This window comes from Tympanuchus pallidicinctus, unplaced genomic scaffold, assembly GCF_026119805.1.
Source record: "Tympanuchus pallidicinctus isolate F22 unplaced genomic scaffold, pur_lepc_1.0 scaffold3, whole genome shotgun sequence".
In the NCBI taxonomy this organism is placed as follows: domain Eukaryota; kingdom Metazoa; phylum Chordata; class Aves; order Galliformes; family Phasianidae; genus Tympanuchus; species Tympanuchus pallidicinctus.
The window spans coordinates 11,200,413-11,223,197 of NW_026294747.1; the positions used below are offsets into that span (position 1 = coordinate 11,200,413).

Consider the following 22,785-nt stretch of genomic DNA (forward strand, 5'->3'; position numbering starts at 1 on the left):
TCACAGACTTACAGTGTTTTATTTTAAGTGGGTCAGAATGAGGCAACTGCTGCCAGCAGGCAGCACCACGGCCAAGGAGCATTCCCTTCTGCTTCCTCCTGTTGGCCCACTAGCTTGGGGACCAGAGAGGGGCATGACTCAATGCAGCCCCAAGTCTGCTCCCAAGAGAGAACAGGTGATGTTTCAAGGTGCTGACACTGCATTGTTTTTGGGTTTGCATAGGGGGTGAGCATATCCAGCCAGGTATGGCTGGGCAGGCTTTGGGCTGTGCACAAGCACGTGAAGTCTTTGTGGCTTAGATCTTGTGTATAAGCTCATTTTTGCCTTCCTGTTTGTTGCGTGCTTTCTGGAAAGAGGTAAAAATATTTCACAAACAAATAGACATCTTTTATTCTTCCTGACACCGGCTGCATCACCACAATAGCTATTCACTCACTAAATAAGTATTTGAATGCTACACCTCCTGTATTCATAAAAAAATAAACTAATGAAACTGCACCACCATGAGAAACTAGGTATTAACATCACATACTTCCCTGAGATGTTCCAGTTCAAAAGAGAAATCCTGGAAAAGTAGAAATACCACATGCGTTACAGTAGCAGATTTTGCTATAGGTTGCTTGTTTTTATTTACAGATCCTGTCTTCAAATCCAGGTATCAGCCATTTCAGGATATCAGAATTGCAGTGACAGTGTGTATTTTGGGGGAGATGCATGGGACATGATGGCTCATGGAACTTCCATTGTGTACAGTATGTAAGCATAGTGTTGGTAAGCACACACTGAATAAGAAAAAAACAATGTATGGTGACATTCTTTAAGGAGATGAAGCTCTGAGGTGTATGGAGTGTCCTTTTGTAATGTAAGCAAATGCCAGGAGCTGTCATTAATGTTTACTCTAGAAGTCCTTTCTTGTTTGCATCTTCAAATGTCTGTTGCTAAAATTAAGAGGTAGTCATAGCACTGAAAGATGAGTCCCATCTGGAAACACAGCAGCACTTAGCAGACCTAGGTTACATTTCTAAAAGATTTTATTTTGCTACTTAGTAGGAAATAGAGAAGTAGCTTGAGTCCCATAATTTACACAATTGCAGATAGCAAGCACCAAAACAATTTACTAATGCCCTAATTTTTTATGTTTTAATGCCTTAAAAGCTGCACTTAAATGATGTGTTAAACAGCCTGCATCCTTGCTTATACAGTAAAGCAAAATATCATGATGGAAAGAGGTTTTCTTTTTTAATTGTTTGTTTCTCCCCAGATATACCCAAGTTTCTAAACCTGGTACATTTGTCATTTACAAATACACAGATAGAGCAGCATTACAATGCTGATCTCTCCGCACATTAAGAGGGCATCAGTTTCTGAGTTCCCCTCAACAGGTGACACTGGAGAAAGCAGGATGGAGGCACAGGCAGCCATCTACCATCTGTATCATACCAAGCTACCCTGCTTCATGAATTCAGAGCCCACGTAGCAGGAGAGGAAGTATTATTCAGCCATGACTTTGATACTCTATGCAAACTTGTATGCATGGAAATTTCACAAAAAGACTCCATATACTTTAGTAGCAATGAGCGAAATTCTATACTGCATCTGTACTAGAGACTACTCAGACATTGCCAGTGCATTTAGTACCACGGGGGAGTGACACAGCGTCTGTTATAAAATTGGAGTGATTTCTAATCATGTATAGTCGCATACCATTTTTTTCCACTAGAGGGAGTTCGAGAGTGCTCAGTAATCCTAATCTCAAAAGCGCGTTAAAAAGCAGTCCGGTGGCATAATAAAACAGGAGGGTGAGGACTGAATGATCCCTCAGAAGCCAAATTAAAACTGCCATGTTTTAAAAGGGCTCTTTCCACCCTTAGAGATTTCTTAAAATATGCTGTTTCCTTTCTGAAGAGACTCTGAAAGTAAGAACTAAACGAACAGTGTTTTTCCTGAACACAGACATCTCCATACTGTACTTGATCTCCAAGTACAATCCACCATATCTGGATATCAACACCATGTGAATCACCTCGTATTTTAAAAAGCCCAAGATGAGAATCAGGAAAGGACACTGTTTGTGTTTATAGATGAAAGCCCTTGTCATTCTAGCATAGGATTCTACTCATCAAACAGCAAAATAAAAAAAGGAATGCTGCAACATTTCTGTCAAAAATACAGCTAGGAGATGCACATACCAAGTCATGTCATTTCAATGCTGCTTAAGGACTAGCTTCTTCAGCAGTAGTTGGTAAGCTGTTTCATATCAGCATTTTGGGGGGAAATCCTAATGGTAAGAACTGCATACATCAGAGCCAGTTTAGGAAGGCTAGTTTGTTCAGTCTTTAAAGCTTGCCTGGAAGAACAGTTACCAGTAGTCAAATGAACTGATAACATCATGATGTTATGAGAACCAGGATAAAGGGATAGAGTGTTGTGGTCAAAACATGCCTTAGGTTTTTGATAACATTTCCCTGTTTCTCTAGTTTAATTGGCTATGGTCAGTGTTACACTACTTAACCATAAGGCCACAGCTCATTTTCACCTACAATAGCTTTACATTTCTTTAATTAAATACAGTCTTTCTATGCATTTTACTTCTTTAGTAAGAATGAAAATCTGTGCTGTAAGTGTTCACTTCTTGTTCACTGAATATTACAAATTTATCAAGAATTTAATATTCACATATGATATTCATGGTGCAAGTCCCTTTGCTATGTTCTTAACTACAAGAAAATGTTAGATGTAACGACTTCTGTCTTCAATGCACATATCTAAGGTTCAGCTCATATGTGCACGTGTGTACAAATGCAAAATCAGCATGCATGAAGAGAAACAGCTTCACTGACACTTATTTCCAGGCTACTCAGCCATCACAGTGGAGTCACAATAGAAAGGAATAAGACAGCCTTTGTATACCAACTCAGAAAAGGCTGTCTGCATTCACCTGACACCAAGTTGATAAAGATTTCCAAGAAGAATCTGGTTACTACTGTGACTGTTATCTGCCAACAGTTAAAGGTTCAACTATCTCTGCAAACAACAGCAGTGTTCAGTAGATATTGTGAATCACAGATCACTAACAGATAACATACTTCTTGGGTGCTATCTTGAAAGTCACATGTATTTGGGCTCTCAATTGCTGCCATCCACAGCTTATGTTCCTTCAGGTTGTACACCCAACACATCTGTTAGGAAGCTGAATGATTTAAGTGTTGTCACACATTGGCCTGGATATCTTTCTTCAAAGAATTATTTTCCAGGCAGACAGAGAACATTCAGGTTTTGTTGAGTTCTGTTGGGTTCTGTGTTTTGTGCTCACTTTATTTATTTTAAGATGGTAGACGTAAGAAAAAAATCATAGTGAGCAAATAGAGAACTTTCAGGAAGGTTCTACTTGTTTTGGCTCAACATGCAGCAAGTCTGCTTCCTCTGCTCATAAGCCACCCTGTTTTCAGGGCCTGTGGCCACTGTGTTCTCCAGTAAGGTGCCTTTTTGCAGAAAACAGCTATGCTGTGGACAGTCAGCTTCACATCCACAGATGCATGAGGATGATGCTGAAGTGGATCAGAAAGTGCTCCTCCTTGTAACATTTCACAGGCTTTCTCACAAACTACCTTAATTAAGCATTATATAAATATATAATGGCATATATACATATATACCATCCCACCCAGATCTAATTCTCATTTTTCCCCAACGTAAAACACAGCACTTGCAAACTAAAACATGCAAGATAATAATAATATACCAGATACAGATTGAAATTTAACTTGAAATGTAGGTTCAGCTTCAAAGTTAGCTTGAGAATTTCAGCTTTCACAACATCTGTATTCCTAAATCTAGAAATCTGGGAACCACGTTCCTTGAGCAGACTTGAAAGATTTTAGAGTTTTTAAGAAATGCTTCCAAACATAAATAAATAATTAAATGCATAATTATTTGAGTTTTTCAAGTATATTTTTGAACACATGCGAAGCTATTTTTGAGTAGTATGACACAGCTGCTTTACCAGAAACTAAGTAGATTGTTTCTTCTGCAGCAGGAAAAGTGCTTATACTTCATAACTGACCACCTTTTAAATTGTGCTGTTCTGTGGACTGTGAGAAGCATTAGTAAAGAAACTTCATGACTCAGATTAATTTCCAAGGAAAATGTAGCATGTAGTTACATATTTTGTTACAGAAGCCCTGCACCTGAACAATTATTGCACTATTATGTGTTCATTTTCTTATATAAAGAACTAGAAGTATGTTGTATTTAGGCTGCCAAAAGAACATCATGCCTCATGCTTATTGCATTTCTGAGTAAGACTGAGCAAGACTATATAAATGCTTCCTGTATAAATACCCAAATATATAAACACCAAGGCTGTGAAGAGCTCTATATAACTGAGTTTCTTCGACCTCCTTTTCACATTCTTATCTGCTTATCTGACATTAGAAAATACTATATCATCTGGGCCTTTTGTTTACACAAGTTTACTAAAAGCCACAGATACTGTTCTTGGTATGTGAGCCAGAGTACAGAGCATGCCTATCTCTGAAGTGATTCAAACCCAGTTTCTGAGGAAAGACACAGTCAAGGATAATGTCAGCCAGGAGTTTCTGGACAACTGAAATGATTGTTTCCACATAAAAGTCGCGCTTCAGGTAATTCCTACAGCTTTCATGATTGACAAAAAAAGAATTTGCTTCCAAAGTAAGGCAGAAAGCCCTGGGAAAACTCATCACAAGAATCTATGTTTTTAAGACTTCCAGAAACATAGTACATTTTTAGGTCCTTTCCCTGCAAAGGAATTATAGGACACTATTGAATTTAACTTGAAGGGAAATTATTTTTTTTCTGATGCACAGAACCATTTGGGACAGGAAGGTTTAACTCATAGTCACTGAGCAAGCATGATTGAGCCCCAGTTTGCTATTGAATTAGTCCACAGTGTGCTCAAGCTGATATATTCTCTTGGCATGTCATTTTGCCACTGAGACTCTTTGCAGGAGTTCCAACAACCAGTATAAACAGAAGTTGAAATGGATTTACTGGAATAGTTTTATTTCAAATGAGAGAAAAATGTTTTACTCCCTACTACAGAATTTGTGTAAAATTGTTGGTTAAACGTTAAAGAGCTCCAAATTGACACTGTTATCTGTAATTCAGCCACTCTAGCACTAGTTTGCTTTCTGAGGCATTCCCCATTGACAGAACCAATTTCACTTTCCCCTCTCAAGCCCAAGATCTGATTTCATACTGTAGTATTCTAGTATTGAGAAAATGATATTGATTTTAGATTTTGTACTTAAAAAACAAACTCAGGACAAGTGTACAGTGGTAAAGCTTCTTAACTAGCTTAGTGTCAAACTACAGTGCTTTCTCTTCACTCTTATTTTTAGCGAAGTAACAGGATATTTTGATTGGTAGAAGTGATGATGAGCAGGCTGGAAATAGCCTGCTCAAGGTAAGTGCTTATGTTGATACATAATTCCTACCTTCAGTCTTATTCCTGCTGCTGAGATGATGGAGGGATAAATACATACATACATACATACATACATAGAAGAAACAACCATTCTTTAACAAAGAGCAAAATTTCTCTATTTTTACTATATGCAGTAATGACCATGCATGCATATGCAGGTCCTTACTGAGAAAGGTTACTGAGGACTCCAAGACTAGCAGGTGAATCCTAACAAACACTCTTAGCTTAATGTCTCAGGACTATCTTATTTCAGCAGCTTTCTAATGGAGTCTTTTCTCTTTCTTCAGCAGTCCCCTGTTGTCTCAGAGATGAAATTCTTATACAAAGTACACCTAGTAAGACAGTTTTGAAGTTTGCATATGCTAGGATCAGAGGATATTAATCCAGCAGCACACCAATATGTGAAAAAAGCTTTTCAACTCAAATTTGCAGGTAAAATGTTTTATTTATTATATATTTATTATTATATATAAATGTATTAGTTTAAATCTGACTTCTCTTTAGCAAGTACTTAAATTTATTTTAGAGCAGTTGGATGAGAGGATGAGACATTCTTCAGAGTTACTATAGATATTGGAGCCTTAACTAAAAGCGGTTACCTTTTTATGTATTGCTATATGTCATAGGAATGTGGAAATCACTGAACTTCCCATCCCCCAGTTATGCACTGAATAGCCCTCCTTACACTTGAAACGCAAACATTACTTTTCCCTATAACTCCTGAAGGATCAAATCAAACCCCTCAACCGATGCTGATCAGCGGTAGCTTTATTTAAACGCTTTCTGAAAATGAATTTAAATGTATGTTCCAGCAGATCATTTAAATCAGACATTCTCTGAACTGCTTCCACGTTTTTTAGAGTCAGAAAAAAGGCATCTGCTGAATTTAGAATATTTTGGAGCAGTTTTTCTGTGAATTGATGTGAAAACCAGCAACCACTGAATATAGGGGAGTGAGAACATACCGTTACGTATCTTTGGACTGATGTTAATTTGGCAGTACATCCCAGTGCAGCACTATGGATTTGTGTATAGGTACATTCATTCCCTTTGTGACGAGTCAGTAAAAAGTAATTGCTATTTTAAATCATTGTAATTCTTCCTATACGCTAGGAGAACCTAGGAGGTTTTTAACAAGCTGCTAATAAGCTATCTCTGGCTGCAAATTAGAGCCACACGCAACCCTCTGAAAATTACTTGTTTTAAAACAGGATAGCATTTATTTATTTAAAAATTCTCTTAAAAAAAAAAAAAAAAAAAAAAAAAAAAAAGTAATTCTGGTTCTTCTGGTCAACAAGAAACTACTCCTTGGAAAATATTTTCCAACATACAAAGAAGTAGGAACAGAAACTGGACCATCCTTGTAATCAATTCCTAAGTAACTACAGAAAAGTGAGGCAAAAAATATAGGATCACATGTAATGTTACCAGTAAAGAACAAACTTTTGGTGAAACCTATGTTTTAAAACTTCACTGAGCTCCACTTAATAAAGGAATCAGGCTCTCTTCAGTGAAGGCAGATGCACACAACTGTAGAAAGAATTAATACCACAGAAAATACTTGTAATGGTGAGATTGTAAGAGTTCTGACTGCAAATCACAGGCCAATTACAAAGCAGTTAGTTTTCATTTTCCTTAAACAGATGCTGTTCAAGAACACAACAAAAGCTTTTTAGACTCTATACAGCAGTGAACCAAATAAACAGAAAAATCAAGCACAGGAATAACAACTTAGCAGGAATAAAAAGCAACAATATTACAAACTGAATGATCAGATTTACAAAAGTTTGTAGAGCTATATAAATAACTCATTTAAGAATGCATTACACACAGATGCTGAGTATAATTATTTCAACCTAGGATGTCCAGACAACATCCAATAGATGAGAATCTGTGAAAAGATAGTGACTACTTCTTACAGACATTTCTGTCTTTCGAAAAATATCTGCTTACTGCCTATAGTTCTAGATGAATGCTCAACAAGCATGAGCTATCTTCATATCCTCATTCACTAATCCTTGGTAAAGCCAACCATTACGCCCTCCAAATCAAATCACCATTATGCACTCAGCAATCAGCATGCCTACAGAGTGCTTGCCATCATTACAAAATCATCATTAGAATTGGCTAGAGAAGGCAATTTCTTTATTTCCTTAGCTTCTTCAAGATCTAAATTTACTGTGATGTTCTGTAAGGAAGCTGTTCTTAGGCACATCTTGCTCTTATAAAACCCATACATTTGTTTGAGAAACATACTAATCTTCCTACTCATTTCCCTGGTCCTTGTTTCCCCCAGCCCTCTGAAACACATGTTATTTTACCAGGAGTCTTCCCTCAAGTTTAAAGCCAGAATGGAGCTACCAACAATTGAAAATTGCATCTGGGGAAAAGGCAAGATATTGAGAATACTGGTACACTGCCTGGGAGACAGCAGGAGCTCAAACAACAGATCTCAAACCAAGCTGTGAACGTTCAAGCAATTGAAGTTCCTCAATCAGTAGGCATATACAAAATGCACAATAGACATAATCCCACATGTCAGAGAAAAAAAGTTAAGACTTTTACTTACAAGACAGAGCAAAAATCTCCTATAGGCTGCTAGAGAAGAAAAAGACTTTCAACATAAAGTACAGGGAACAGCATGTTTTGATAAAAGCGCCATCAGAAACTATTTGGGTCAGCTGCCCACTCCCATCAACTTAACAGGAGTCAACCCCAAGAGAAAAATCCCAGTGCTAATGAACCTGGCAAACTCTTGGATTTAAAGGCCTAGCATTTAAAATGGGGGCCTGATTTGAGACTTGTTGAAGATAAGGACTTCTGCTGCCACCCCTGATATGCAGTGATATTTCTCTGTGCCTCAGCTCTGCTCAGGGATAACTATCATAACTAACAGTAATAAAAACGCTGTTTACACATTTTGTCTACCATGTCCTGGATAGAGGAAACAAATGCCACTTAAATGGCAGACATGCAAAGAATATCCAGGGGAGGAAAAGGATGACTTCACGGCCACCGCTGTGTGGCATTGGGATGAGTCAGGATACTCAATGCCTCCAGCCAGGGCAAGCTCCAGCAAAGAGGGGGCATCCCTCTGTGTGGCCACCACTGTAACACCTCTGACTCCACCAATTCACATAGGATTGCTGACTTAGAGCTGCTCAGCTTGAGGTAGCCTCCTGTGGATATGCCTTCTGCATTTAAACTCTGTAAGCCAGGTACAAAAGCAGAAAGCGGCAAGTGGCAAAGAGGAGCTGCACAGTTTTAATATTCTTTTGAAGAATTTTTTTTTAAATGAGTCGTTTTCCTGTGATGACTCTTCAAAGTTGCATTATGCATCAAAATAGCAGTGTAAGCAAAAAAACCAGGCAGTGTGCTGTGCTGTCTTCCATGGGCACCTAGCAGTGCTACAAGCAAGACTGAGGCAGTGGTATCTACAGCCTCTCAAGAATGTCTTCTGCACTTTTAATAGTTCTACTTGGGTGGGGGAGAGGGGGAGGTGGAGGTTTGTATCACATATCTTTCTCCTGTTGCTGAATCAAAAATAGTACGCTGAGTCATGTGTTATAAGCAGCTAGGCAGTCACCAGCCACACTGAGCACGTGTCCCAGGTCTGGATTCCCCACGGCCTCCTTCCCGTAAGGGTCTTCCCACCTCAAACAGCAGCTTTTCTTGAGTGACGTCTGTAGTGCTGATTGAATCCATCTTAATGCTGCAGCACAGGCTTTCAGCAGATCCTTTGATACAAAAATGCATTCAAATAGGTGGGAATTCTTTTACTGCCTTCTGGGTCAGAGCTGTTGTGTTCAATGTATCCATCTTGGGATGGAGCATCTGCCATTTGATGAATGCAGGAACATGAACTACAAAGAACACTGATCCTTTCCATTTTTAGTGGCAACACCTATATGACTTTGAGTACAGGAAGAGAGAAAGGTGTGTCAGTAATAACCAGGAAACCTAAAATGCAGCATTTCTTCTCTTCTCCCTCAACCAATACCTGAAGAACTAAACCACTTTTCCTTCTGCAGCAACCTGTAAAATGAACAGGAAATAATCTTTGGTGAATTTTCTTCCATGCTTTGTACAAGAAATAACTGTGACAGTTGCAAGCTTGGCAGTTTCACAGATTGTTCTCTAATATCAACTTTATTTTTATATTTTATTTCTCTAAGCACTTTTTCCTTATCCCACACTGAAAGTAAGCTGTGCCATCTGGCCTGCAATAATTATCTAGTAGGGGCGACTGGCATACAAAGAACGAGTGGAAGAGGAAGGAAAACACGAGGAAACCAATTCAGCTTTCAGAGGACTATTAATTTTTCATTAGTTTGATATTATTAACTATTAATAAGTAACTAGCCACAAGAATCAGTCACCACAAATGCTGCCTCCAGAAGGGCTCTCTTGTGACTGGTAACTTGCCCAGAACACAGCAGTATTTACCCACTGTCCAGATTGAGCAATGAGGATCATGGCTGGCCTTCACTCACCTCTCAGGGCAGACTGAATTTTGACACTGACCCTTCTGCTAATCTATCCCAATATGTAAGCACTGGTCTAGTTAAACACTTTTATGTGAAGCTCCCACATCTACTTTAACATCTCTGTTCTCTCATTTCAGCATCTTCACACCTCTGCTGGTATGAATCACTTCAAATGAAAACAGTTTACTGCTTCTTGACATCTTCCCATCATGTCACTGGTGGATTTAAAATCTGTGTCTCTGACCATCCTTTGCCATAATACCCAGCTTGCTGAGCTCACCTCTGGTTTTTATCTGCTTCACAGGGAGGTTTTCCTGCTGAAATGCACTGCCATAATACTATATTTATCATATGCCTAGGGGGATAAGGAGACCAAATCAAACCTTGTTGTCCTCTAATTTCTTACACATATGCCTCTTGATTTCATTAGGAAACACAACATAAAACAGATATGCCCCATGGCTATGCTGTCACTGCAAGTATTTTAGAACGATGACAAACAAATGTTCTTCAGCTCCTGTTTCTTATTAATAAACCCCACAATTCTTTTGTCCTTCTTATCGACCTCTAAACTAAGTGCATTAAACAGTGTGAACCATGTGTATAAGCTGGTAATGGTCTCTAGATTCCATAGCACATGAAAAGCAATTTGCATGGACACAGCTGGCTTCACCACACCCTTAAGAAATCGAGCAGTGGGTCACTACAAAACTCAAAGCTTCCCACTGTCTCTGTCCATGTTCTCTCCCAGTCAGGGCAACCCCCAAGCACGTCATCCGCAGCTTCCCTCCCACAGGTTTCTGTGCAGAGGAAGTGTGGAGGGAGCAGCAGTAGGAACTGCGGCACACCGCCCCAAACTGCTCCCTCAGCAGGACCCCAGGATGCCACCTATCAGAAAAAGAGTAGCAAGTTCAAAAGCTTGCTCGTGTTGAACCTCAGCTACAGAAAATGCAGCTTTGCTCGTTGCTGAGAATGAGGACTTTTCTACCTCAAAAGACAGCACTGATGTGTTCTTCAGAATGCATCATACAGAGGATGTGGGTGGTCAGCATAAGTGCAACTTCATGAAAATCCTTATAAATTTCTGTTCTCAAGTGCTTAGTACGTGGCAAAATGAAAGAGCCCTCCAAAATAAGCAGTGCCCTTTTTTCTTCCTTGCTCTGCCCGACTGAAATACTGCTGAATGTTGAAAGTGAAGAAAGAATAATTTAAAATTACAAGATTTCTGGGATTCAAAATCACCAACAAATGGACTGAAATAATTAGCTAATGATTTTAATAGAACAAATCCTGCCTTCCTCTTAATATGATAGTGCCTTTTTTGTCTAAACTTCAGAAAATTGAGCAGCTTCTTGTAAAGGGAGTGACGTAAGAGCTGGTTCTGAAAGCAGCCCAACAGAGGCAAGCTCTTTCCTTCCACCCATCCCCTCCCCATCTCACAAAGAGAATTTTCTACCTCTCTGTAGCACAGATCTCCCTGAGGGAAAAGGAGGCTTGCATCAGGGCCTGAAAATAGTTGCTGAAATTGCTTCACATTTAGGTCAAATACTTCTCCATCTGAAGAGGTTTTATGTGACAACATTGAATGTATCTTACATGTTAATGCAAGGCACTCTGGAAACGGAGGAGAATCCGATGGTTTAAGTCCATGGAAAGCTAATGCTAGAATTGTATCTGTGAGCAGTGTAAAAACAGAACAGGAATAAAGAACAGTGAACTTTCAAAGGAACGAAGGTGCTGAGGAAAAGCAACTGGCTTTGCTGCCAGTGCCTCTCGATGAGTGATGGAACTGGTGCAGAAAGAGGGAAAGCTGGAACATGATGTGTCAACTGGACTCAGAGAATAAATGTCATACACAAAGGCACTGCACCATTCCCTATTTGATAAAAAAAAGGTTTCTTTTTTTTTACTATTACAAATGTAAAATATGCCTTTTCCTGTTTTCTTTACTAACTACTTGCTAATGCTACTTTCACTGCTTTTTCATTGTGAAACAGAACAGTGCTGGTCTATGGGGCATTTGGAAATTGAATGGATACTTATTCACCTAACTGCAGTCTGATCACACTGACACTGACATTCGTGGATCTGAAATAGAAAAGTATTGAAAATATAGATACAATTTTATCATTTTAAATCAAACTGTGATTCTACCTGACCACATTTTCATTTTATTAGATCCCTAAAGGTGTTCTATAGTCAGAAGGGAAGTTCTGTGACTCTGGAGCATCAGTCCCATTGTTACACTGACCAGCTGTCAAAAATGCGGCCGTGTTATCGCTCAGACGGATCACCGAGCACACACGGATCTGATCAGGGAACTCCTTCAATCAATGCCCTTCAGAGGGGATTTGCTGCCATCTCTGTGAAAACAACTGTAGTCAGGCATCAGGTCAGTTCCATAAAGCTTATTTAGGTTTTGCTTACAGAACGTTGTATTCTTTAATTGAGTGGCAGTTTGTCCTGTTAATAGCATACTGCAGTCAATGCCACCGCTGCCCCTTAATAGCGCAGGAATAAAGCTGCTGCTGGTGCTGCCATCCCCACACAGAGGAGCGTGCAGAGAGGAACCACTCCTGCTGTCACCGGCGGGGCTGGCAGGGTGAACATGGCTCCTCTGCTCTTGAGTTCAGCTAAACCAGCACCGGCTGTGCAGAGGTCAGGATGGGAATGGAAAGGAAACCATTTCCTCAGCAGTAGTATTTGTGACCGGCATCCCAAGAGAGACCATGCTGTCCTGCACAGCCCTCCTTCCTGCTGCACAAACCTCTGCTTCTGCTTTTACAAAAGGGAGAGGAGTAAAAGCTTTTGTCTGCCGCATGCAGATACATTCCAGGATTCAGCACTGCCTTCCCATTCAAAATACCGGATTCTATTTATAGTCCCTCATTCTCTAGCAGAGTTCACTCCAACCTAAAGCAGAGATTCATTTCCTACTGGGTGTCCCTACTGCCATGTGAGAGGGGGACGTTGCTTCTCATTTAGACAATTAGAATACAGAATGTTTCCTATTTATGCTTAGCCTCAGTTGCACGTTTTCTGCTGTTCTTTTTAGGGAAAAGCGATGCTTACTATCAAGAACACACAGCCCAAAAGGTACACTTGACTGTTTTATTTGGGAAGTGTAAAGGGTTTTAAAATAAACAAAAGGAAATGTCCAAATACATTTCGTACTGCATGTGGTAGGAGTGGCTCCATACAATACAATATGGATGCAGCAAACCCAGCCATTTATTTAAGACATTGAGTATAATAGCACACAGTCCCAGATCTGCTCTTGTGTCGCACTACGCTGCCTGACCTTCTCGTTACTGTTCAAATTCAGCCTACTTCATTAATTATTAATACTTTATTTCTCGATATTGATTGTTCAAGTTAGAAAAGAGCAGTTAAAAACTACCGACTTTAAGACAGACACTGCAAGACCCCCAGAACTGCAATCTCTGAGGATATAGAAACATTTGTTTCTTGAGAAAATACGTAGTTACCTAGAGATTAATCAATGCAGAATGATCGTGCAACTCAGCATGACAGTCGGAACCAAAATTTAAAGCTGCAGATTGGGATTTTCCTACTCCCAGTGCTGCCTGAAATTTCGCACCTTTAAAAAAATATAATTAGCTTTACATTTACCCCGCAATAAATAACAGCAGAACATACCTTGTGCTACCGACCTGAATTTTTTAAAAAGTAATAGAGGCCACCTCAGTGTTTTGAGTTCACGAGATCTTTCAGACACAAAGCCCTAGCACAGTTTCCCAGTCCAAAGGCATCAGGAAGGCTCGTCAGATAGGGTGAACTTGGGCTTTAGCTTGATAGATCTCTTCCGTATGGTACTTCTAGGGGAAAATGGCACTGTGTCCATAATGCTCTTGTCCTCCTCCAGCTGCCTGGCAGTGCACGAAGGGGTGGGCACTTTCACCGTGTTACCAAATTTAGAGTAGTCCACAGAGTATTGCCCATCTTCCTCGGCCACGATGGGCACAAACCTCTGGCCCCAGAGGATTTCATCCGCCAGGTAGGAGGTTCTGGCTTGCGTGGTGATGCCGGTCGTCTCCACCACCCCTTCCAAGATGACGATGATCTCCAGGTCCTCGTGGTGGTGAAGGTTCGAGGGGGAGATGTCGTAGAGGGGGCTGTTCTTGTCTATCACGTGGTAGATGATGAGCGGGGAGACGAGGAAGATGCTGTTGCCCCCCACGGGGTTCTCCATCTGGATGTCGATCTGGTTGAGGGGCACCACTTCCCCCTCCAGGCTGGAGGTCTTCTTCACCACCTGCATGCGGATGGTGGCACTGATGATCATGCTCTTCCGGAGGTCGCCCACCCGCAGCATGAAGCACAGCTTGCCATTGCGCAGGGCGATGACCGCGTGCTTGCTGAAGATGAGGGTCTCGGCACGGCGGTGGGCTTGCGAGGTCTTCATGAAGATGCAGCCCAGCATGATGGCGTTGATCACCAGCCCCACGATGTTCTGCACAATCAGCACCAAGATGGCGGCCGGGCACTCCTCCGTCACCATGCGCCCTCCGAAGCCGATCGTCACCTGCACCTCGATGGAGAAGAGGAAGGCGGAGGTGAAGGAGTGGATGCTGGTCACGCAGGGCACAAAGCCGTCCGGGATCTCCGTGGCCGGGGTGCGCTGCAGCCGGGTGCCGTGGTCCAGGTCTCCGTGGGCGAAGGCGATGAGCCACCAGACCATGCCGAAGAGCAGCCAGCTGCAGAGGAAGGACATGGTGAAGATGAGCAGCGTGTGGGGCCACTTGAGGTCCACCAACGTGGTGAAGACGTCCTGGAGGAACCGGCCCTGCTCCCGGATGTTTTTGTGGGCCACGTTGCAGGCGCCGTTCTTGCCCACGAAGCGTGCCCGCCGCTCCCGGGCGCGGTACCGGGCGTGATCCGGCACATCCTCGGCCAGCCGGGTCAGCACGTACTCCTCGGGAATAATCCCCTTCCTCGACAGCATGGTTCCCCGCCGCCGCTCCGCCGCTCAGCGCCGCCCCATGTCCGCTGCCGGCCGGGGGCGGGGGCGGCGGCCGCGCCACGGGGCCGAGCGGGCGAACGGCGCCGCCGCAGCCCCCGCCGCAGCCGGACCGGCAGAGCGGCAGCGGGGACGTGACGGGCCGGGCCGCGGCCACCAGGGGGAGCTGAGGAGGCCGAGAGCCGGCGCGCGTGGCTGGGCTCGAGCGGTCGCTCCCTCAGTAGGGCTGGGCAGGTGCCGGCCTCGGCCCCGGGCGTAAGGGTTAACCGGAGATCTGGAAAAGTGCTGTTCTCCGCCTGACGGCAGCTCGCAGCGGTTTCCAGCATTTTAAAGTGACCGTAAAGAGGCTCTGCTCCATCACTCAGTACTCAGCGGTGACGATTTGCGCTCTTACAGTGATGGAAATAGTTACACAAGAGGCAGCTGTGCCTTTGGTGCCTTTTTTCCCTTCTCGTTTCTCATCGTCTTATTCTGTACCTTATCCTCCAGAGGGCGGCAACTGCATGAATATAGAATCAAAAAAATGTGTTTGGGGGAGAGGCTTAAAGAACGCGGTTGTTAGGAAGAAGCTTTTCACAGTAGGGTGGTGAGGCGCTGGCACAGGTTGTCCAGAGAGGTGCTCAATGTCCTATCCCTGGAGACAAAGTCCAACTGGATGGGGCTCGGAGCTCCTGATCTAGTGTAGGTGTCCCTGCTCGCTGCAGGGCTATTGGAGCAGGTGGCCTTTAAAGGTCCCTTCCAACTCAAACCATTCTGTGATTCTAATGGTGTTACCGAATGGTGAACCGCTTCACAGTCTGGTTGATGATGGGATGACCTGTGCAGCCCAGTGCAGCAAGGAGTGCTGTGTGAACGCACCACGCTGCGTTTAGGAATCCCGAACTCCACAGGGCTAGAAGGGCATTCCCTTGTTTCCACTTCTGTTCTTTATTGAGATTGTCATTTTCCACTTACCTCCTCTTGCCTTCACCTCTTGTTGGCTGAGATAGGACAGTAAAGCAAGTGGCTTCTGGTGGAGAATTTCTAGAGCAGAATGAAAGAAGCCGTGTCTTTGTGGATCAAGTAACAGACACTTAAAAGAGAAAAGTGACAGATCTTCAGTGTGAGCCAACATATTTGTGTTAAGTACTGCATGACAAATTGGGCTCATGGGAAAAACCCCATACTTGAAGGCTGTGTACAGAATCATGAGGGGTAGTCACAAGGGGTAAGATTTTGAGCCCTCAAAATAGGTTTTACATTTCAAAATTTTTTTTATCATTTTTTCCTAATTGTAGTAACTTTTCCTAATTGTAGTAACTATTCCTAATTGACTTTTCCTAATTTATATTGCCATGGTAAAATGAGGGGATAAAGTTATAAAGATTTTTATTAATTTATAGATGCCAGCAGGGTGGATCAAGCCCTATTTTCATCACCATGAGCAGCCCATCCCACCAGTATCTTTGGGATGGAGCCAAGCCTCAGCCCAGAGAAATGAATGAGCCTGGATGGGGCAGTTCCCCCATGCCATGCTGCTGCTCTGGGGCTGCTTTGCTCCCATTTCAGTACAGCACTTTGATTTATTGCCCTGCTAACGTATCTGTGAGTCTTCTTTGGTAATAACTTCTGGATAACTCAATAACAGCAGCGAGCCTTCCATCTTCTGGGGCTTTACAGATCCCACCAAAGAATAACTTCCTTGGAGATGGCTTCTGATCACTGTTGAGACTTCAGCCCTTTGGAGTTAGGGGGCAGAAAACCCCTGGGATTGGATCCCATATAAAGGGACTAGGTAAAAATACACTAAGGAAACGTGCAGTGTATTCGAGCCAAGTGGTGGCTAAGAGGCATCTTGTTCACACGTTTATCCAGCAGTGTTCTACCATTAAGAAGATACATAAACTTTGGGCATGAACTAATTCTACCATGCTATCTTCCTGCAGTGACGCCTTATGACATCTAAGCTCCATTTACAACAGAAACCAGTCATTTCCTCTTTGAGATCTTATGTCTTAATACTTCAAGATCTAAAATAGTCTTCCACTTTCAAAATCCATGATATGTTGGCTCCTTTTCTCACTTCCTTTCCATGCAAGTCTGTAGAATAGGAGCTATGCCAAATTGCAGTCTTTGATCCTAGGCACATTCTTAAAAGTGTATGAAACCTCACTGTCCTGTATTTTACCTCCTGCCATTTCATTATGGGATCTTCCATAAATGACTGTGAAGTTTCTGAGGGTATCTCTGTTCAGCATGAGGTTCAAGACGCTCTGCAGAATGGTGTCTTCCTAAGCCTTTATGGGATGAGCTCCTGCCTTTTGCCAGTGCTGGGCAGGAAGGAGACAGCACACGTGGTGCAGCATGGGGCAGCCGTGGGGTAGCTGCAGTAGCAACCTGCTTGGCACTTGCTGTGCCCTTCTGATGCCCTGGAAGGAAAGCTACCTGTCTTCAATTTCTGCCCCCACTAGGCCTAATAGGTGCTTAGTGCCTCAGGGTGAACACACACCAATACTTCAGCAGCTGGTTTTTCTTTGAAGCTGCCCAGCAAAATGATACCCTGGAAGAAGAGCTCTCTCTTAACTGCCCATTTTCTCCATCTACAGTCACAATGACAGAACTCGTGCATTTTATCTGCATAACTGCGTTCTGCCTCCCCCCTTCTACCATAAAAGTAGTATTAGCACAAGCCACATTCTCCTGTTCTCTAGGGCCAGTTTAAAGCCCTTAGATAGCACGCAAGTAATAGAAGCATAGAATTATCTGGGTTGGACCTTCAGATCACTGAGTGCAATCATCAACCAGACCTCTCAAGTCTTGCCACTAAACCACATCCCCTGTGAAACTGGTTATTATTAAATAGTATTTCCTACAGCAGCAACAGTTCTTCCATTTCCCTGCTCTTTGCTGTGGTTCTAGAAGAGAAGTAACGCATTATAAATATCATGTATCTCTTGATAGTGTGCATCTAGAAAATACTGTTAAAACAGCATCCATATTAATTCATTTGGCTAAAGAGGAACAGCAAACACACACACACACACACACACACACACAAATCAACCAAACAAACAAAAAACAGAAACAAAAATCAGTCCTCAATCCACTTCCCAAATGCTGAGCTCTTCAAAAAGGGGAAAAAGACAAAAAAGGATGTGAAACAAAAGTTGCTGTGAAAAGAATACCAGTGAAGAATTCCTTTTAATCTCTCATTGCAACTCTGCCATTTTAACTGCTAGAATGAATGTTACAGTCAGGTGACAGGGCAGGAGCAGCTGTCCAGTTAAGCCACGATAATTTCAGTGATTACAAGTTTTCTTAAGTGTACATAATTTATAGGTAAGGATCACAGGGAATCCAGAAACAGTATTGGTGGGCGAAGTATGTGACAGGAGCAGAGAATGAGTCAAGTCCCCAGGGCTCTGAGCTACACTGAAAGGTTTAATGCTTTTTGTTTACCATCTCTGGAGGGATAATTTAGAGATTAACTGCTGTATCTGGAAACAGCGTGCATTAAATACTGATACTTCATCACAGCCTCCCTCCTCTTAGCTTCCTCGCTATTTGGGAGGGAGTCTGGCCCTTGGGAATCAGTATAATATAATTCAATAGGGGTAGGGTGCAAGGCAGCCTAGGAAAACCTAAAGAAATCAAATTGTGATTAATTTTTTAAAGACATTAAGGGAGAGACCAAGAGACACAAGTAGTATCAACGAACCGCAATGAAATGTTTTATAGATTTTATATTTAGATATTAAAGCTTTACATAGTCGTATCATTAAAAGAGCAAATAAGCTTTCCAGAAATACCTTTGGTATATTATTTTTTCCTTCTGCATTTAGTCAGTAATAAGCATTATCTATGGTGGGGCTACAGTGCATATAAAATCACACAGTAACAAAATGACAAGAGAGATTTAAGAGTTACACGAAAGCTCCATGCTGGCCACACTTCTGTTTGATGTTATATCTTGTCATATTTCATCTGTGCAGGTTTGGTCAACAATACTTCACGATTCTTTGGTAGCAAAATAAAAAAGAATAGTTGTATACAAAAAAGAAAGGTACAGGGATAATTTATTAATGCTTCAGGTGCAGACACTGCTCATTTTATTATAAAAGGAAAAGTTCGGATTTATTATGAAATAGTATTTACATTTTTACATTTATAGGTATTTTACATTATTAGAAAATGAATAATACAAGTGTACTTTAAAATGCTTCATTTTTTTAAATTACTTATCTGCTTGTACAAAAGAAGCAAATACACTGTCTTCTTGTTCCAGCAGAACCTCGGGTTTGTCATACTCCAAAATAAGCCCTCTCTTCATTACAATGACCAAATCTGCATTCAGGATCGTGTGCACGCGGTGCTGAAAACAAATAAACAACATGCCAGTTCAGGGTACCCACCGAATCTATTCCTGTGTATGACAGCCTTCCAGAAATTAATCTTCCTATCGAGGTTAAGACCACGTAGTCCTACTTTTCATCCTGATTTACCATGCAAACACAGCAGACAAATATGAAGACAAAGAGCCATACAAATACTCAAGTACTTCACTTGTGTACAGGTACTTGAGTGTGAAAGGTTCTACGGGTTGAGTTTAAGGACATCCCTGGCCCAGGGTCCTGTCACTGAGTGTTGCCACAAGAAGGCAGTCAGGAACATGGGAATGGGGCAAGTGTGTGTAGCACTGCTCTCAAGTGTTCTCCCAAGCCTGTACTGCTTCTACTCTCAAAGCCTTCTTGAAATTGCTCTCAATCTCTCTCTCTCTGTTTTGTTAGCCTCCCTTATTTATTTTCACATCATTTCTGGTTTTATCGTTTGGCTGTGGGTTCAACTTTTATAACAGCAAGTGGTCACGTTTGTAACCGTACCTTCTGCTTCTCCCTTAGTTGAGCTATTCCTAATAAAATAGTATGCACTGGCCTTGGGATTGTTTTAACTCATACTGTTCAGTAATTTTCACTATCCCAATCAAATTCTTTGCTTCTTAGTTTTTTCTTTTTTGTTCCTCTACCCTTTCTCCATTAATTTTTCTCCATTTTTATGGAATTCCACTTTTTAGTGTTGAATGTAACTGCACTGCAGTTTTGGCTTGCATTAATCCTGCAGGGCTGTTTTACCTCAGAACTCTACAGTACCCTTTACACAGTCACTCTTCAGCCAGAAGGTTCTCAATCAGATTCTGGGCACCCTTCATGTCAAAACAGGACTTGTGCTTCCTTCTTTTCCTTCCTAGCCAGGTGCTCCATAAAATAACCACCGATAGCATCTACACATCTCATGCCTGCTGCAGTCTTTGTGCGACATTAATCCAATCTGCAGACAGGGGAGGGAATGAAATCTCACATTCCAGTGCAGCACCGCTCAGTATTTTCATGGAGAGAAATCAGAAGGTTTTATGCTTCTTATTCATTTGCTTTTCTTATAATTGCACGATGGGTACCATGAGAGAAATCAGGTTTTCTGTGATACATTTGCTAAGTGAAAAGAAAAAGATGCTGTAAGATTCTTGAGCATACATTTCTTGAATCGGGCTTTATTTTTAAATGTAAAGAAGCAAATTTACTTTTTTTCACCTCCCTGCAATACATGTATTTTTAGAAAATAGAGGACTAAAAGAGATGTGCAGTTCTGACATATTTGTCAAGCCAGCTGCTTTGATTCAGGTCAATAAACAATCTTATTTATAGATACTTGAGAGCTTTGTACAATCACTTCAGGAGTATGCAAACCTAAATTCGATCACATTAAGCAGGGATGGAAGGTTTATTTTTATAAGTCAGTAAAATTCTCTTTCACTTGTTTAAATACTGAAACAAAATTGATCCCTCCAGTGGCAGAAATAATCAAGTAATTTTCCTCTTCCTTAGTTAAATGATTATTGTGCCTTGAGAAAACTCATATTTCACAACAGCCAATGTCACGTTACATTTGAAATTAGCCTAAGATATGTAACAGGAAACAGACCACACGCTGAATTGTCTTCACAGGCAATCAGACCTAGCACTGAGCAATGTGGTTAAGAAGCTGTTTGTATGTATTTAAATAAGAAAGCTGTTTAGATGGTTAAGCACTTCATTTAAAAACGAAAGAGTAGTGGCCAAATTAACAGATTTCTTAACACTGACAAAAATGAAGAAATGCAGCATTTCTAATTCTTGTTTGGATCAGAATGGTAGCAGAGACTACTTACTGCTATTGTAACCACAGTACGATCAGCAAACGCAGTCATGACCACCTTCTGGAGTATGTTCTCCTACAAAAAGGAAAACGTTTGCTGCTTTTCAAAGAGCAGAAGTTACACAAACAGGCACACAGATACTAGGAAAGTTTAAATAACCACTGATCATTACATGCTTTTATTGATCCTTTGCAGCAGAAATGAGAAATGAACTCCACGGCAGAACTTTGGTCAGAGCCTGGCCCCCAGGTGGCCCCGTTTGCTGCTGCTGCCCTCACTGCCCCTGGCTTCAGTGCCATCGCGCTGTCCACAAACGGGCTGTGCTCTGGCTCCCAAAGAAAAGGCTGCTACCCAAATTCAACCTCATAGAGAAGGAAATTGAGGACAAATTCAGGGTGCTGCCCGGCTGCCTGCACACTGGCCCCTCTATGGTATGTTCTTCACCCTGCTGGAAGCCCAGGAATGTCCCAGCACACTGGGGACATCTAACACCATGAGGTGCAGGGAGAAGCATGGGACTGTACCTGGTATGCAGTGAAGAAGAATCTGTGATAGTTTGAGAGTGCATAGTTCTCACTCAGCAAGTACTCATCCATTCCTATTTAGGAAACACATTGTCGTGTACCAAACTCTGCTTACAGATGTCACTAGAATGGATATCTTTATTTGCTATTAATTTTTCACTACACGCATATCCCAAGGAATTAACTGTGTTCAAAATTCAAAACGTGTTTCAATTGTATGGTGCAATTCCAACCTTACCAACACTTACCCCACTCACATTTTAGAGAACTAAAAATTTTGACTGCTGTAATAACCCACTTTCATTATATTCTTCACTTATAGAATACTGTCATTATGAAGAACACTGAAGTTTATAACCAAGGAAGAATCTTAAGAATGTACTGTTCCATTTGGCTAACATCCACTCAGTGTGCTCATGCTGTGTGATTTAACCTCTGTCCAACAATTTCTGGCAATTCATGCAATCATCCAGTATGTCTTTTCTTTGTCCTTATTTCTTCAACCCTGTTTTCAAGACTTCTAACTTCCTGACTCTTCCTGTCCACCATGTTGGGGAAATTTCTCTGCTCACCAACTTACCCTCCACTGACGACTGCAGCTGACCTTCCAAAGCTTTGTTTGCTTTAGGAAATCAAACTGCCAATGAAAACAACACACTTCACTTTCCTAATGCAAACAGTGTTGCAATAACTTTTCAATTCTTAGTAAAAGGATTTAAAAGCACGTTAGATGAGTTACCAATAATGCAGAACTGAATGAGTCCACAGTAAATATGGTGTAAGTCAGTTACAGCATAGATAGTATCATCTTCCCCATTTTTCTTTTCATGTAACAGCTGTCACCCACTTCAATGAAAACAAGGAACTGGAAACACTTCAGACTCACGGTTGCCATGTCAATAGATGCTGTGGCTTCATCCATGATGAAGATGCTGGTCTTCCGCACGAAAGCCCTCGCTAAGCAGAACAGCTGCCTTTGGCCCTGGCTGAAGTTTTCACCCCCTTCTGTGACAATAGCGTCTGGAAAGGGTACAGCAAAAACATCACTTCTGTGCTGTGGACATAGGTGTGTTTATGAGAGGCACAGGTCAGAGCAGGGCAGATATCTCACTGTCAACATTTTCCAATATTTTCTGATGCTGACCCAGTTTTATCTG

General features: G+C 41.7%; 2 protein-coding genes across 3 annotated transcripts in view; both read right to left on the bottom strand.

Moving 5' to 3' along the window:
* Positions 1-13,051: 13,051 nt before the first annotated feature.
* Positions 13,052-14,979, bottom strand: KCNJ11 (potassium inwardly rectifying channel subfamily J member 11). The gene has a single exon (XM_052694902.1). It carries the CDS (start codon positions 14,918-14,920, stop codon positions 13,727-13,729), a length of 1,194 nt encoding a protein of 397 aa, XP_052550862.1. The 5' UTR covers positions 14,921-14,979; the 3' UTR covers positions 13,052-13,726.
* A 3,658-nt stretch (positions 14,980-18,637) lies between these two features.
* The window catches only part of ABCC8 (ATP binding cassette subfamily C member 8), a 67,194-nt gene continuing 63,046 nt past the window's right edge, over positions 18,638-22,785 (bottom strand). For both annotated transcript variants that reach the window (XM_052693325.1, XM_052693324.1), the window contains 3 exons: positions 22,515-22,648; positions 21,117-21,179; positions 18,638-19,286 (listed from right to left, as the gene is read on the bottom strand). In XM_052693325.1, the coding sequence (XP_052549285.1) occupies positions 19,149-19,286; positions 21,117-21,179; positions 22,515-22,648 (335 nt within the window). In that variant the 3' untranslated portion in view covers positions 18,638-19,148. The remainder of the gene's footprint in view (positions 19,287-21,116; positions 21,180-22,514; positions 22,649-22,785) is intronic.